The 16703-nt window shown below is 39.2% G+C and overlaps 1 protein-coding gene across 7 annotated transcripts in view; it reads right to left on the bottom strand.

The window, feature by feature from the left end:
* The window catches only part of CDK14 (cyclin dependent kinase 14), a 662006-nt gene that overhangs the window by 152452 nt on the left and 492851 nt on the right, over nucleotides 1–16703 (bottom strand). For 6 of the 7 annotated variants that reach the window (XM_044946425.2, XM_044946421.2, XM_044946419.2 and 3 more), the window contains one exon: nucleotides 3549–3597. The exons of the other annotated variant lie outside the window; for it this stretch is intronic. In XM_044946425.2, the coding sequence (XP_044802360.1) occupies nucleotides 3549–3597 (49 nt within the window). The remainder of the gene's footprint in view (nucleotides 1–3548; nucleotides 3598–16703) is intronic. 7 annotated transcript variants of the gene reach the window in all.

Below are 16703 nucleotides of genomic sequence, written 5' to 3'. Positions count from 1 at the left end.
TTCTGTATTAATATGTATTTATTATTCTCGATCCTATAATTAAGACTTCTTCTTTATATTGTCCTTTTCGGTTTAGATATCTGCTGAATCTTATTGATATTCTTCTCCGATCACTGCATTGTTTCACCAGAATACTAAAAAAATCTTTCAAAGGATAAAACTATGCCCATGGTCACTGGTATAAATGAAGTCAGCAGGGAATTGCATGGGAGTTACCTAGGGCAGACTTGGTCCCAAAATAAACTGGGTCACTTGTTACAGCTGTTCAAAGAGATGTAAGGCTTCATTTCTCAAGAAATTCTTATTCTCTTAGGCAGGTTAACATACCCACTAGCTTCAACAGCTGTGTTAATACATATTCTTAAAGACTGTGATTCTTAATTCTGAACAGTGACTTACACTTCTCTCTTAACCTGCCCATCTTATATTAACCTGTCTAAACTGAATTCAAGCCAGCCCTTGCAAATTAGTTCACTTTATTTTGAACCTATTACTGCTGTACAAGAGAATTTAGCAATTGCTTTGGTTTCGTAATTGTGCTGTCGACAAGCAAATTAGTTAGCAGCGAAGGAGAAAGCCAGCATTTGCCTAATGGTCCTTAAATGCCATTCTTCTCAAAAGTAAAATCATATTTACTAAGTCTAGCATCTTTTAAGAAAAAATTCAAGATTGAGCACAATGTCCAGTTTTCAAAATTTCTACAGCAGTAATACTGGAGTGTTAGCCAGCCAAATTTTGTTAGTGATGTTTATCATTTTTATTGAGACCTAATGCTGAAGCTGAAGCTCCAATACTTCGGCCACCTGACTCAAAGAGCTGACTCATTGGAAAAAAATCCTTATACAGGAAAGATTGAAGGCTAAAGGAGAAGGGGGCGGCAAAGGATGAAATAATTAGATAGCATCACCGACTCAATGGACATAAGTTTGGGCAAATTCTGGGAGATAGTGGAGGACAGAGGAGCCTAGCTTGCTGCAGTGCATGGGGTTGCAAAGTCAGACACATCTTAACGACTGAACAGGAACTGTGACATGAACAGCACCTCTCAGAGAAAGGAAAGCATCAGGTCTTAGATGGTCAGAATGAAGCAAAGCAATGCAAAGCTTGAATAGTACTTCCATTGTTTTTTTCTTTTTGAAAGACACGAGCCAGCCTAGTTTCTCCTGAGACAGAGTGATGTAAATGGACAAAAGTATCTTCTCTGAGAGGTGTCCCACTAGTCACTATGAATGGTTGAACAAAAAGAGGCCATCCATCTGGGCATACAGATGGTAGGTGCTGAATATAAGATGCAAAGATGAGACTGGAGTGGGTCAGGTGTAGATGCTGTTGGGGTACCATCCACAGGAGGAGCGGACCCAACATCATGTAGCATTATCAGCTGCCCTCCCCCTCCCCTCCCTTGTCTTTCTTTTCTTTTGACATAGAAGAACTGTATTTATTTTTGAGATAAAGCATGTGATAAAACAGCATGTTTGTATTCTCACATGTAACATATACAATTTTGGGGTCTGAATGAATATGCACTAAAATATTAAAACTGACTTATTTAGAAGAAGAAAAGGTAATTGAGCATTAAAGAAAAGCCTACCTAGATGTACTTTAGTTTACTACAATAGACAGTATTTCCGAATCATGGTGGCAGCTATCATGGACTGCCTGTACCTAACTGCCATTCCTGTTTCCTCCCTACTAACAAAACCCTGCCTTACAGGCAGCAAGATGTCAGGGCCGGGGGACAAAGTGGTCCACCCCTCCCTTTTTACCAATGCCCAGCCAAGGGAGGGTATGCGGTCTGCCCCATCAGAGAGACATAGGGATAAATCTCTCTGGGCATCTCCAAGTTATTCCTCCCTGATACGAGCAGGATGGGGAGAAAGTTCCTTTACTGCTGTCTACTTTGCTTCCTGCTTTGGTTCTGGACACTGTCATTTGAAGAAATGCTGCTGAGTTGTTACAGCCACTTTGTAACACCAAGGATGACAGAACAAACGCTTCCAAGAAAATCTTGATGTCTTCCTGCCCTGTCCTTTCTCAGCTACTCTAAGTGGATAAAAATTGCCATTTATTTTCCCGTGTGATTTGTAAGTCATTTCAGCTCTGTCCCTCTGAAGGAAGGAAATGGAGGGTTAGTTAAACTGAAGGCTGTTCTCCACAAACGCTACTCTGTATAGATTCGCCAGTTTTTCTGTTACTTCAGAGATGGAGTTAGGAGATTCAACTGCTTTATCAAGAATTGTTTCATAAAATGGATACCAGGTTAGTCAAAACTATTGAGCAGTTATGAGAAACGTGTTTGATGATTTAATTAAAATGGGAACTGTATACTGAAGATAGTACCTGGTATATGAAAGCACTTAATTAAAATATGTTAGACCACTGATCAGTGAAGTTAGGGTGGAGGAGGTTAAAAGGGTGAGGAACACACACAGAATGTCCCCACCCAGCTGAGGGCGTGCTGCCCAGGGGAGACTGTAGATATTAAGAACTGACCTTTCAAATGGGAAATGTGAAGTTCTGTGTTAGACAAAAATAATTATACTGGTGTGTTCTTCTAAGTATGAATTTAATCAAAATAAACTGCCAAATCTTTCAAAGAGTCCACTGAAGAATTTAATGTATTCATTTCATGAGTTCCTCATAATAAGCTGTCTGATGTTATCTACTGACATCATTGATTAAAGGCATTTTTATTATAAAAAGTTTCTATTTTTTCCGTAATTGATGACATATAAAATTAAACATGTCAAAAGAGTAAAAAGGGAGACAATAACACTAAATTCCCTGTAGACAAAATTTTGTTATGACAAATAATAGTTAACTTAATCAAAGCAGAACCAGTTACCTTTTCCCCCAACATAGTTCTTGAGATGTGATGCTCACAACCAAATGGGAGTGACTCAATTACTCTGCTTCCTAACTTTCAAAGATTTACTAGCAGTCTGGCTTACAAAAAAAAAACAAAAAACAAAAAAACCCTGAATCACTTGAGACACTCAGATCATCAGACATCACCAAATTTTGAAACCAATCAATAAAACAATTTCAACAAGGTGTGATGACAGAATAGAAATTAAATCAACAGTGTACATATATTCCAAGTGGCACATGTACTTAGCTCCCCATTAAGGCTCAAGGGAAAAAAAATTAGGTAAACTGAAAACATTTGAAAGATCAGTTTCATCTAGCTCAAAGGTTGTCACCAACATTAATCAGATCAGAAAGTCAGTGGATATATTATACTTAAGAAACATCATTTTAGGATGCTAAAACATTTCTTGGAATCTAGTTAGAAGAAGAGAGACCACAGTGAATTTCAAAATTAACAACTCTAAAGCAATGAATACAACCTCACTCTGCTCATAGAAGAGTGTTGGCTCAGGTGAAACACAGGGGCTGGCGAATAGGACTAAATAACTGTCTAATGGCTAAATGAATGGATGACTAGATAATTGGGTGAACAAATGAAAGAATGTCATGAACTTATCAGGAGAGTTTTAAAAATTAAGAGAGATAAAGAGAAAGCATAATCTGCATTAAAAACTTACTTATTCCATGCTTGTCTAAGGTTTTTAGAGCTGTACAGGGTAAAGCGTTCTGAAATAAAAAAGAAAAATGATAAACAGTCTTTATTTCAAATGTCCATATTGACAGTATGTTTAAAAAAAAAAAAACTTTTAAAATGTTACTGTTGGATTTAGCCATGCACCCCACTCCAGTACTTTTGCCTGGAAAATCCCATGGATGGAGGAGCCTGGTGGGCTGCAGTCCATGGGGTCGCTAGAGTCGGACATGACCGAGTGACTTCACTTTCACTTTTCACTTTCATGCATTGGAGAAGGAAATGGCAACCCACTCCAGTGTTCTTGCCTGGAGAATCCCAGGGACGGGGAAGCCTGGTGGACTGCTGTCTATGGGGTCGCACAGAGTCGGACCCGACTGAAGCGACTTAGCAGCAGCAGAAGTATGCTAGATAAACTAGGTCTTCACCTCAGATTAAACAGTTATAAAGAGTCAACCAAGAAGAGCTTAACACTTTAAGCAATGAAAGATTGTTTTCTTTTGTCTAGAGTGACTTGTTTCATAACCTGGCTTCCTAGTAATTCTTTCTTAGAATAAGTTTTAACTGGGTTGAAAAAAGAAATTCAAGTTCCAAACCTGAAAACTATAGGTACATTTTTAGAAGAATACTGCCACATCAGTCCAGTGAAACCTGCTGTTTTCTCAATGAAGACATCTTTTTTTTTTTTTAACATTTTAAAATGTTTATATTTAATTAAAATTTTTTTATACAGTTTTTAAAGGTTACTTTCCATTTACAGTTATTACAAAATATTGGCTGTATTCCCCGTTTGTATGATACATTCTTGAGCCTATCTTATACCCAGCAGTTTGTGCCTCCAATTCCCCACCTCTACACTGCTCCTCCACCCCCTACCTCACTGGTAAACACCAGTTTGTTCTCTGTATCCATCCGTCTGCTTCTTTTTGGTTATTTTCACTAGTTTGTTGTATTTTTTTAGATCCCACATATGAGTGATACAGCATTTGTTTTTCCTCTGTCTTATTTCACGTAGCATAATGCCTTCCAAGTCCATCCATGTTAGTTCATTCCTGGGTTCTTCATTTCTTCCTACATTTCCACATTTTTGTCTGGGGTCCTTTTCTTCTACTTCAAGGACTCCCTTTATTCTTGTTGTAGTTCAGGACTTGGAATGTTTGTATATTCTCTAGAATATGAGGTCATATCGCACCCCACTCCAGGACTCTTGCTTGGAAAATCCCATGGATGGAGGAGCCTGGTAGGCTGCAGTCCATGGGGTCGCAAAGAGTCGGACATGACTGGGCAACTTCATTTTCATTTTTCACTTTCATGCATTGGAGAAGGAAATGGCAACCCACTCCAGTGTTCTTGCCTGAAGAATCCCAGGGACGGGGGAGCTGGTGGGCTGCCATCTGTGGGGTTCGCACAGAGTCGGACATGACTGAAGCGACTTAGCAGCAGCAGCAGTCTTAGTTTTAAAAATTTATTTACTTACTTTAAATTGGAGGATAATTGCTTTACAGTATGGTGTTGGTTTCCGCCATATATCAACAAAATCAGTGATAGGTATACGAATGTATAGGATACGAATGTATCCCTGACCAAATACAACAGTGCTGGACCTCCCTGCTCATACTATATAGTATTTACACATATGCAGAGCCAAACCACCAATGTCCTACAGTGAATATTTACATTTACCATTGAACAATCTTTATTAAAATTTTAAAATGAAAGCGTACATGTTTTACGAAGCTGAACAATAAAATGGCATAAAATATATATTAATAATATTTTCTCCTGCTCCCCATTTTTCACTTTTAATGATATAGCAATGGTTAATGGCTTGGTATGTCTCTTTCCACATGTTTATGTTTATAAATAAAAATCTATCCATATATACAAATATATATACTATTTTAATTTTTAAATGGATTGTACAAAACATTCTCTGAAATTCTGTAGGCATCTAATAATATATATTGAATAGTCCTTCAAATGAAAAATATTTAACAACTGTTTCAAGCCTGTGTAATATTCCAGAGGATAGAATTACAGAAACTATGTGACCATTCTCCTACTGATGAAAATTTAGGTAGTTTCCAGTCCCTTTTTGTCTTAAAAACAATGTTTCACTAAATAATCCTTGCACATCTATTTCTGTATACTGGTGCTTTCTTTTTTGTTACACAGATTCCTCAATATAGAACTGCTTGGCAAATAGTATGCATATTTCAAACTTTAGTAGATGGTTACTTTTCATTTCCCACCAGCGACAAAAAATTAATGTTTCATATTATGCATCCCTGGGATGCAAGGACAGTTCAATATATGCAGATGAATAAATGTGCTACATCATATTAACAGAATGAAAGATAAAAATCACCTGATGATTTCAATAGATGCAGAAAAAGCATCTGACAAAATTCAACACCCATTCATTATATAAACTCTCAATATATTAGGTATGGGTGGAACATACCTCAACAGAGTAAAGTCTATATATGACAAGCCCACGGCCAGTGTCATACTCAATGGTGAAAGGTACAACTCTTAGAGAAAAAGACAAGGTATTTACTCTCACTATTCCAATTCAACACAGTATTGGAAGTCCTGGCCAGAGCAATCAGCAAGAAACTAACAACAACAACAAAAATAACTGAAGCCAACCAACCACACACCCCTAAAAAAAAAAGAAAAAAAAACACATCTGAATTGGAACAGACGAAGTAAAATTGTTGATGTTTGCAGATGACACGGTTTTTTTTTTCATAGAAGATCTTAAAGACTCCATCAAAAACCTGTCAGAACTAATCAACACTATCAGGGAAGTTGCAGGACACAAATTCAATAAACAAAAATCAGTTACATTTCTATATACTAACAATGACTAATCTGAAAGAGAAACAAACAATCCTATTTACAACAGCATCAAAACCTATAAAACACCTAGGTTTAAATTTAACCAAGTGGGTAAAAATCTGTACACTGAAAGCTATAAGACATTGATGAAAGAAACTGAAGACACAAATACATGGAAAGACATTCCATACTCATAACTGGAAGAACTAATACATTGGTAAAATGTTCATACTCCCAAAGCCATCTCTAGAGTTAACATAATCCCTATCAAGATTCCAACGGCATTTTTTACAGAAATAGGAAAAAAATGGCAAAATTCACACAGAACCACAAAAGACCAAAGCAATATGGAGAAAGAAGAACAAAGTTGGAGTTATTATACCTCCTAATGAGTGAACTCTGGAAGTTGGTGATGGACAGGGAGGCCTGGCGTGCTGCGATTCATGGGGTTGCAAAGAGTCGGACATGACTGAGCGACTGATCTGACCTGATCTGATCTGAATGTCAAACTATAGCACAAAGCTACAGCAATAGGAACAGCATGGTACTGGCATTAAAACAGACATGTGGAACACTAGTGGAACAGAATCGAGAGCTCAGGAGTAAACTCATGCATAAAATGGTCAACGTTTGACAAGAGAACCAACATACTCAGTGGAGAGAAGATAGTCTCTTTAATAAGTGGTGCTGGGGAAAAAATGATACTCAAATGAAAAAGAATAAAACTGGACCTCTATTTAATATCACTCAAAAAACCTGGAAAAAGACTAAGGACTTAAACGCAAAACCTGAAACCAAAGAAGAAAACCAGGAAAAAGCTCACTGACCTTAGTCTTCATAATGATTTTATAGTTACAATACCAAACACAGGGAATAAAAACGAAAATAAACAAGCGGAACTACACCAATCTAAAGCGTTCTGCATGGCAAAAGAAGCAATCAACAAAATGAAAGCGCAAGCTACAAGATGGGAGAAAATATTTACAACCACATATCTGAAAAATAGTGGTGCTGAAGCTCAGTCGCTTCAGTTGTGTCCAAGTCTTTGTGATCCCCTGGACTGTAGCCTGCCAGGCTCCTCTGTCCATGGAATTTTCCAGGAAAGAATACTGAAGTGGGTTGCCGCTTCCTCCTCCAGAGATCTTCCCAACCCAGGGATTGAACTCCTGTGTCCTGTGTCTCCTGCACTGGCAGGCAGATTCTTTACCACTAAGCCACCTGGGAAGCCCATCTGAAAAATGGCTAAAATCTAAAATATAGAAGGGACTCATACAAGTCATTAGCAAAAGAACAAATAATCCAATTAAGGAATGGACAAAGAGCCTGAATAGACACGTTTCCAAGGAAGATATTCACACGACCAAGTATGTGAAAAAGTGCTTGAGCTCACTAAACACCAGGGAAATGAAAAGCAAAACCACAGTGAGATTTCACTTCACACCTGTTAGAATGTACAGAAATGTAGAGAAAAGGACACACTTGGGCACTGCTGGTGGGAATTTAAATTGGTACAGCCACTATGGAAAAGAGTATAAAGGTTTTTCAAAAAATTAAAAAACAGAACCACCACATTATCCAGTCATTTCACTTCTGGGTATGTATTTATATCTGAAGGAAATGAAAGAGATTTCCACACTCTTATGTTCACTGCAGCATTATTTATAGCAGCCAAGATATGGAACCACCATAGGTATCCCTTGGTGGATGAATGGATAAAGAAAATGTTTATGTACACACCAAAATGTTGCTGTTGTTGAGTCGCTAAGTTGTGTCCAACTCTTTGTGACCCCGTGGACAGCAGCACACCAGGCCCCCCTGTCCTGCCACTATCTCCCCGAGCTTGCTCAAACTCATGTCCATTGAGCTGGTGATGCTTATCTCATCCTTGGTCACCCTCTTCTTCTGCCCTCAGTCTTTCCCAGGATTCTGATCTTTTTCAATGAGTCAGCTCTTTGCATCAGGTACAAAAATTGGAGCTTCACCTTCAGCATCAGTCCCTCCAATGAATGTTCAGGTTTGATTTCTTTCAGGATTGACTGGTTTGATCTCCTTGCAGTCCAAGGGACTCTCAAGAGGCTTCTTCAGCACCACAGTTCAAAAGCATTAATTCTTCAGTGCTCAGCCTTCTTTATTGTCCAACTTTCACATACATATTCAGTCATAAAAAAGAAGGAAATGTTGCCATGTGCAATAACATGGATGGAAATTGAGGGCAGGATGCTAAGCAAAATAAGTCAAAGACAGAAACTGCATGATCTGTCTTCTGTGTGGAATCTAAAGAAATACTTAAACTCATGGAAGCAGAGAGCAGACAACAGATGTGGCTGAGGCGTAGGGCTGGAGATGGGCAAAGAGATGAAAGTAGTCAAAGGCTATGAACTTCCAGTTATAAGATGAGTAGGTTCTGGGGCTGTCATGTAAAGTGTGGTGACTCTAGTTTACAATACTGCATTGCATATTTACTTGAAAGTTGCTAAGAGAGTAGATTTTGAAAGCTCTCACTACAAAATAAAAAATTGAAACTATGTGAAGTAATGGCTGTGTTAACCAAACTTATGGCAGCATTTTGTAATATATTCACATATAAAATAACTGTGTTGTGTATCTTAGACTTACTCAGTGCTGTCAGTTATAACCCAATAAAGTTGAGGGAAAAGACGCTGTTCTACCAAATAAAACATGGAGGTCTGATGTACAGTGTGAGGGACACTTTGGGTTGGGTGGCAAAGGAAGGTGAATTTCAAAGAAAACAGTCAATCAACACAATAAACAAAGATCCCACTAGAAACCTCAGTGGAGTTTCATTGAAATATGTATTTATCTGAAAAGGCTGATATATAATTTTTGTATATAAAAATATATTGCATCTTTCCATTTATTAAAACATTTTTTTGATCATGCAATTTTACCTATAGGAATTTACCTAAAAAGTGAATTGAACGTAAAAGTCAAGTGAACAAAAATATATGCACAAGAATATTTATCAAACAACTTTTTTTCATTGAAGAACAGTGATTTACAATACTATAGTAGTTTCAGGTGTAAAACATAGGGATTCAATATTTTTATAGATTACATGCCATTTAAAGTTATTACAAAATAATGGCTATATCTCTCTGTGCTATACAATAAATCCTTGTTATTTATTTAACTTACACACACTCAGTTCAGTTCAGTCACTCAGTCATATCCGACTCTTTGCAACCCCATGAATCGCAGCACACCAGGCCTCCCTGTCCATCACCAACTCCCGGAGTCCACCCAAACCCATGTCCACTGAGCCGGTGATGCCATCCAACTATCTCATACTCTGTCGTCTCTTCTCCTCCTGCCCTCAATCGTTCCCAGCATCAGGGTCTTTTCCAATGAGTCAGCTCTTTGCATCAGGTGGCCAAAGTGTTGGAGTTTCAGCTTCAACATCAGCCCTTCCAAAGAACACCCAGGACTGATCTCCTTTAGGATGGACTGACTGGATCTCCTTGCAGTCCAAGGGACTCTCAAGAGTCTTCTCCAACACCACAGTTCAAAAGCATCAATACTTTGGCTCTCAGCTTTCTTTATAGTCCAACTCTAACATCCATACATGACTACTGGAAAAACCAGAGCCTTGACTAGACGGACCTTTGTTGGCAAAGTAATGTCTCTGCTTTTTAATATGCTGTCTAGGTTGGTCATAACTTTCCTTCCAAGAAGTAAGCATCTTTAATTTCATGGCTGCACAGTGATTTTGGAGCCCCCCAAAATAAAGTCTGTCACTGTTTCCACTGTTTCCCCATCTATTTCCCATGAAGTTATAGGACCAGATGCCATGATCTTGGTTTTCTGAATGTTGAGCTTTAAGCCAACTTTTTCACTGTCCTCTTTCACTTTCATCAAGAGGCTCTTTAGTTCTTCTTCACTTTTTGCCATAAGGGTGGTGTCATCTGCATATTTGAGGTTATTGATATTTCTCCCGGCAATCTTGATTCCAGCTTGTGCTTCCTCCAGCCCAGTGTTTCTCATGATGTACTCTGCATAGAAGTTAAATAAGCAGGGTGACAATATACAGCCTTGACGTACTCCTTTTCCTATTTGGAACCAGTCTGTTGTTCTATGTCCAGTTCTAACTGTTGCTTCCTGACCTGCATACAGGTTTCTCAAGAGGCAGGTCAGGTGGTCTGGTATTCCCATCTCTTTCAGAATTTTCCACAGTTTATTGTGATCCACACAGTCAAAGGCTTTGGCATAGTCAACAAAGCAGAAATAGATGTTTTTCTGGAACTCTCTTGCTTTTTCGATGATCCAGTAGATGTTGGCAATTTGATCTCTGGTTCCTCTGCCTTTTCTAAAACCAGGTTGAACATCTGGAAGTTCATAGTTCAGGTATTGCTGAAGCCTGGCTTGGAGAATTTTAAGCATTACTTTGCTAGCGTGTGAGACACGCCAGTGTCTCTTAAACTTAGCTTTTAAGGACTTCCCTGGTGGCACATTTGGTAAAGAATCTGCCTTCAATGCAGTAGACTGCCTGCAATGCTAGAGACCAGAGTTCAATCTCTGAATCAGGAAGATCCCCTGGAGAAGGAAATGGCAACCCACTCCAGTTTCTTGCCTAGGTAATCCCATGGACAGAGGAGCCTGGAGGGCTATAGTCCACGGGGTCGCAAGAGTTGATCACAACTTAGTGACTAAGCCTCCACCAAACGTAGCTTTTAATATAAAATACAGGAAAGAGTGTACTTTGATAAAGGTTCAGAAAAATGTTTATTTTTTTAAATCTTTCCATTTAGAAAGGATTTGTGCATACAGCAGAATTAAGTGATTTCTTTTTCATATTGATCTCATTTCTTTTTCATAATTTAATACTTAATAGACTTAATTCTGCTTTATATTAGTTGGTACCTTTTGTTGATGTTATCTGCTTTGAATTATAAGTTTTTAAAGAAGAGAATCCAAATGATTTATATTGCTTTTCCTTTGGTATGTTTCACATGTAATAACACTGTTAGATAAAAAGAACAAAAAGAAATTTAAGAACATACTCAGCTTCCTATCTCTAAATACAGAGTTCATTCAAAAGAAATGACTAGAAATCTGTGCAATGATTCATTCATTCAACTACTATTCATTGAGCAACTACTGCATGCCAATATACTTCTTGGAATGGAAGATATGGGAGAGAACCAGAGAGAAGACCTTCTTGCCCGCAAGCCGCTCATATTCCAGGAGGGGATGTGAACCTGGAAGAACAGAGTGGCTGGAGCAGGCAGCCCGGGAAGACGGGTGGAGGGCTGGCTCACACAGATTCTGTGGCCTTTAGCTTGTGATTTAGAATTTTTTTTAAAGGTTCACTCTGGCCTCTGTTTGAATACACTACCATTGGAGGCAAAGATGGAAGCTGGGAGATCGATAAAGGTTACCACAACAGTTTAGGAGAGACAGGACGGGACACGAGCTATGGCAACAGAGTGAACGTAGAGAGAGAAGACAAGCTGCAAACATTTTCAAGGTAGAGCAAGTAAGATTTGCTGATGAACTGGACATGGGGTGACAGAAAGGTAGGGGTTGGGGTGACTCGTGCAGCAATTATCGCTCTCCAATTTCCACGTTTCAGAGATTTGGAATTTCATCAGTTCAGTTCAGTCACTCAGTCGTGACCGACTCTTTGCGACCCCATGAACCGCAGCGCACCAGGCCTCCCTGTCCATCACCAACTCCCCAAGTTTACCCGAACTCATGTCCATCGAGTCGGTGATGCCATCCAACCATCTCATCCTCTGTCATCCCCTTCTCCTCCTGCCCTCAATCTTTCCCAGCATCAGGGTCTTTTCCAATGAGTCAGCTCTTCGCATCAGGTGATATTACTCTGAGAATGCATTAATACTCCCATGATGACTCCGAAACTATTTGACATTTGCATGGGTTTCAGTCATCTTTTAAGCAGAGGTAGTTGTCAAAATCTTTAATACTCTGCAAGGCTTGGACCAATCAGTACAGAAACTAGCCATTATGCTTCAGTGGTGTGCACTAGCTAAGGAGTAGCCCTGATTACAAACATTCACTGTTTTAAAGCTACAGGCAAAAGCGCTCACCAACAATTATGTACTTATTTGGTTCACAAGAATGTGTAACATTTGCATTTATTCTCTACTAGACTGCATTATATAAGACCCAACATAATTCAGTCAGTTGGTGTAGAACAGAAACATAAAGCCATATTCTAGGTTTGAGAATTAACTGACAAAGAAAGGAGAAATGGCAAGAACAGCTTTTTATGGAGGTTTAGAAAAATTATTATTATGTATAATAAATATAGTCTGGTATTTTAAAAGCAAGATATACTTAAAAATTAATTACCTCAAATGTCCTTGTAATACAAATTTGATCTCCTTAACTTTGTACTCCCCACATACAATTTTAATAATTTGCTATGATTTCAGGAAGGAAGAAGAATTCCATTCCAGATAACATTAATACAATCTTGCATTTCCTAATAAATTATCATTCTTAGCAATTAATGACTGCACACAAATATGAGCTCTAAGGATTGCCTCTATTTAGAGTTTGACAGGATATGCTAATAGAAAATTTTTTTTCAGAAATACAATATGTCAGTTTTAGCTATGCATAAAAGAGCCAAAATTGATAGCAAAACATGCCACATGAAAGTGGAAAAAATAACAAAGGAAAAAGTCTTCCTTCATTTACTTTCCGTTACTACTCACATGAACTCTTTTTTTAAAAACTTTTTATTTTGTATTGGGGCACAGCCGATTAACAATGTTGTGATAGATTCAGGTGAACAGCGAAGGGCCTTGGCCATACATACACATGTACCCATTCTCCTCCAAACTCCCCTCCCACCCGGGATGCCATGTAACACTGAGCAGAGTTCCCTGTGCTCTACGTAGGTCCTGCTGCTTATCTATTTTAAGTACAGCAGTGTGTATATATCCATCCCTACCTCCCTAACTATCGCCTCTCCGCATCCCTCCCACCAGCAACTGTAAGTTCATTCTCTGTCTGTGAGTCTCTGTGTGTTTCCTAAGTTCCTCTGTCTCATTTCTTTTTAGATTCCACATATAAGGGACGTCAAACTCTAAATTCTTCTAGCAATGTCACCTGCCACTGGCTCGTATGCCAGGCACTCCACGCACCATGGGCACACAGAAATGAGGACATCCTGCTTATAATTCGGTGGCCCAGCAAAGTAAATACAGAATTACCAACACAGGGTGAAAAGTGCTTCAGTGTGGATATGGACACAGTCCCCTGGGAGCCCAGAGGCAGCGCCACTAACTGCATCTGTTTTCTTTTCCAAATGAAGACAGGATAAACTCAAATATCTGAAGCTACTGCTGGTAACACAAGACCTGATCTCTTGCATCCAACATCGTTCAGATCTTAACTGTCAAAGCACACAATTTCAAACAGAGCTATTTCCAACATTTTCTGATAACGTTTAGAATTAGATGTTTTAAATTCTATTTTGAAAACCATTGCATCATGAGTAAAAATAATGTTCCATTAGCATGAAAGCAACCTAATTCACTAGGTAAGTTTTGAAAACAAAAAGGGGCTTAAATTAGTGTCCCAAATCAGGAAGAGGTGTATTTAATAAAACAGTCAACTGCTTATGCACGATTTTCACAGATTATTCCAGTATTTGATTAGGAGTGCCTCACACTGTTCTCCTTCAGTTAGGTTTATTCTGTCACTACTTTAACGTCAGCTTCTCTTTCCAATTATGTTTAAACTAGAAGTTTAGAATGCGGTGATTTAAAGCACTGGCTAACTCACAGTGTAACTGAGAAGTGCAATTAATTTAAACCTGCAGGCTGATTTTCACCTTCTCTTATTGCAGGGACGCGACAGAGGATGGTCGCACCCAGCAGGGAGCCAGGGAGGAGAGCTCAGAGAGAAGAAATAGCTTGTTCTGCGATGTGATGGGGGTGGGGGACAGAGGCTGGAAAGGTTTTGCTCACACTGCCATGCTTATAGGCAGTGATTCGCTGCAATTTCATGGGAAAATACTGGTGAACAATGCTATACATTCTGAACTTTCCCAGCTTAAAAGAGCTACATCTGAGATGCAGACATAAAGAATGGACTTGTCGACATAGGGTAGGAAGGAGAGGATGGGATGAATTCAGAGAGTCCCACTGACATATATACACTCCCATGTGCAAAACAGATAGCTAGTGGGAAACTGCCGTATAGCCCAGTGAGCTCAGCTCGGTGCTGTGTGATGACCTTGGCGCCCTGTGATGACCTCGAGGGGTGAAATGGGGGGTGGTGGGAAGGAGCCTCAAGAGGGAAGGTATATATGTAAACATATGGTCAACGCATGTTGCTGTACAGCAGAAGCTAACACAACATTGTAAAGCAAGTATGCTCTAAATTAAAAAATTAATTTAATTAAAAATAAGAGAGCAAAGAGCAAAGGGAAGAAAAAGAACTAAACCTGAATGGCTTGAGGCAGTGAGAAAACAAATAAAACCTAAATTGGAATTTTCCCATTTGCTTATATGGATGTACTGTATACTCTAGGAGGGTACTTTTAATTTTTATTCTCCGTATTGCCTTCTCACCAGCGTATTTTTTGGATCTCATAAGACACTGCTATGTTTTTAACTTCAACAATGGGAAAACTTATAAGTAAGTAGTCAAAAAACCAACCAACTAAAAACTCCAATAATGTTCAAGGGACTTGGAAGGCTAACCCAGGATTTTTAAGAACACTTCTCTTTCTCTTTTTGGATTTAATAGCAGTGAATTTTTAAATAATATCCTGGAATAACTGTAAATCAATATAAAAATGAGTACATCCAAATTGCCCTAGGAAATGTTAGATGTACTTTATAATGAGTGCCTCTAAACCATATATTCATCTATTCAAAATTTCCATTCGTTAGGGCTATTTTGCATTTTAACAAATGCATTTACTCTTGCCTCCGGAGCCTGTCAGAAAGTAGTAATGATTGAAGCCAAGAGCTGTGGCCAAGCTATCATCTGGCTCAGGTATTGAACCTGATGCCTGTCTCAAGACAGTTTCAGTGGAGCAAAAAAGGTCCAGTCCTCTGCAAGGATGAACAGTAAACAAAGTTACGGCTCACTCTCTGATGTTCCCAACTATCTGTCTAATTGCTTATGTGGCAGATTATAGCCATGAATCCTTTAGAAGACATGAGTAGTCCTCATTCGCTCACTTGCTCTACAAATACTTCTCATGTACATACTGTTTGCCAGGCACTCTGGAAAAGCAGCGCACAAAGCCTACAAGGTCATCCGCAGCCTACAGTGACTCATGGAAGCCAGCGTCAAGGGGCCATCCATAGGAGAGAGTTCTATTTACAGGCTTTCAAAAGAATCTGTATGCATAAGACTGTTCTATACATCAGTATTGAAACATGTAAAATATCATGTATGAAACGAGTTGCCAGTCCAGGTTCGATGCACGATACTGGATGCTTGGGGCTGGTGCACTGGGATGACCCAGAGGGATGGTGTGGGGAGGGAAGAGGGAGGAGGGTTCAGGATGGGGAACACATGTATACCTGTGGCGGATTCATTTTGGTATTTGGCAAAACTAATACAATTATGTAAAGTTTAAAAAATAAAATAAAATTAAAATAAATAAATAAATAACTAAAAACAAACAAACAAACAAAAAGAATCTGTATGCAACACTGACTTTCTTATAGTTATTAGGAAAACCAACCCAGTGGTCAACATTTCAGCTGATATTCTGGCCAAGATATAGAAAAGTTGGATCTAAAATATCTATAGTCCTCAGACCGGAAGTAAGAGTTCATGCATAACAGATGAGAGTTTGGGGCTTCCCAAGTGGCTCAGTGGTAAAGAATCTGCCTGCCAATATAAGAGACTCAGGAGACCTGGGTTTGATCCCTGGGGAAGATCCCCTGGAGGAGGGCTCGGCAGCCCACTCCAGTGTTCTTGCCTGGAGAATCCCATGGACAGAGGGGCCCGGTGGGCTACAGTCCACAGGGTCGCCAAGAGTCGGACACACCTGAGGGACTGAACAGGCATTCACGCAGGCAGATGAAAGTCTATCCCAGAGAGGGCTACACTTGTTCCAAAATACAGGGATTTTTAGATGTCTCAACTCCAAAAAAGCACAGTAATCCAAAAAGGCATTTTAGAAATACTTTGTGTGTCTGCACAACTGCAACTCACAGCTTTAAAACACTTGCTTTCCCCCAAATATATACTGGCTGTGATCTGACACAGCCCCAGCGTTACCAGCGAGAAGCTCTGATGTGACACGTTAACTCAGAACAGAATCATACCGCCCTGCTGC

This window comes from Bubalus bubalis, chromosome 8, assembly GCF_019923935.1.
Source record: "Bubalus bubalis isolate 160015118507 breed Murrah chromosome 8, NDDB_SH_1, whole genome shotgun sequence".
NCBI classification, from domain to species: Eukaryota; Metazoa; Chordata; class Mammalia; order Artiodactyla; family Bovidae; genus Bubalus; species Bubalus bubalis.
The sequence above is the reverse complement of the archived record's forward strand: the minus strand, read 5'-3'. Positions and strand labels throughout refer to the sequence as shown.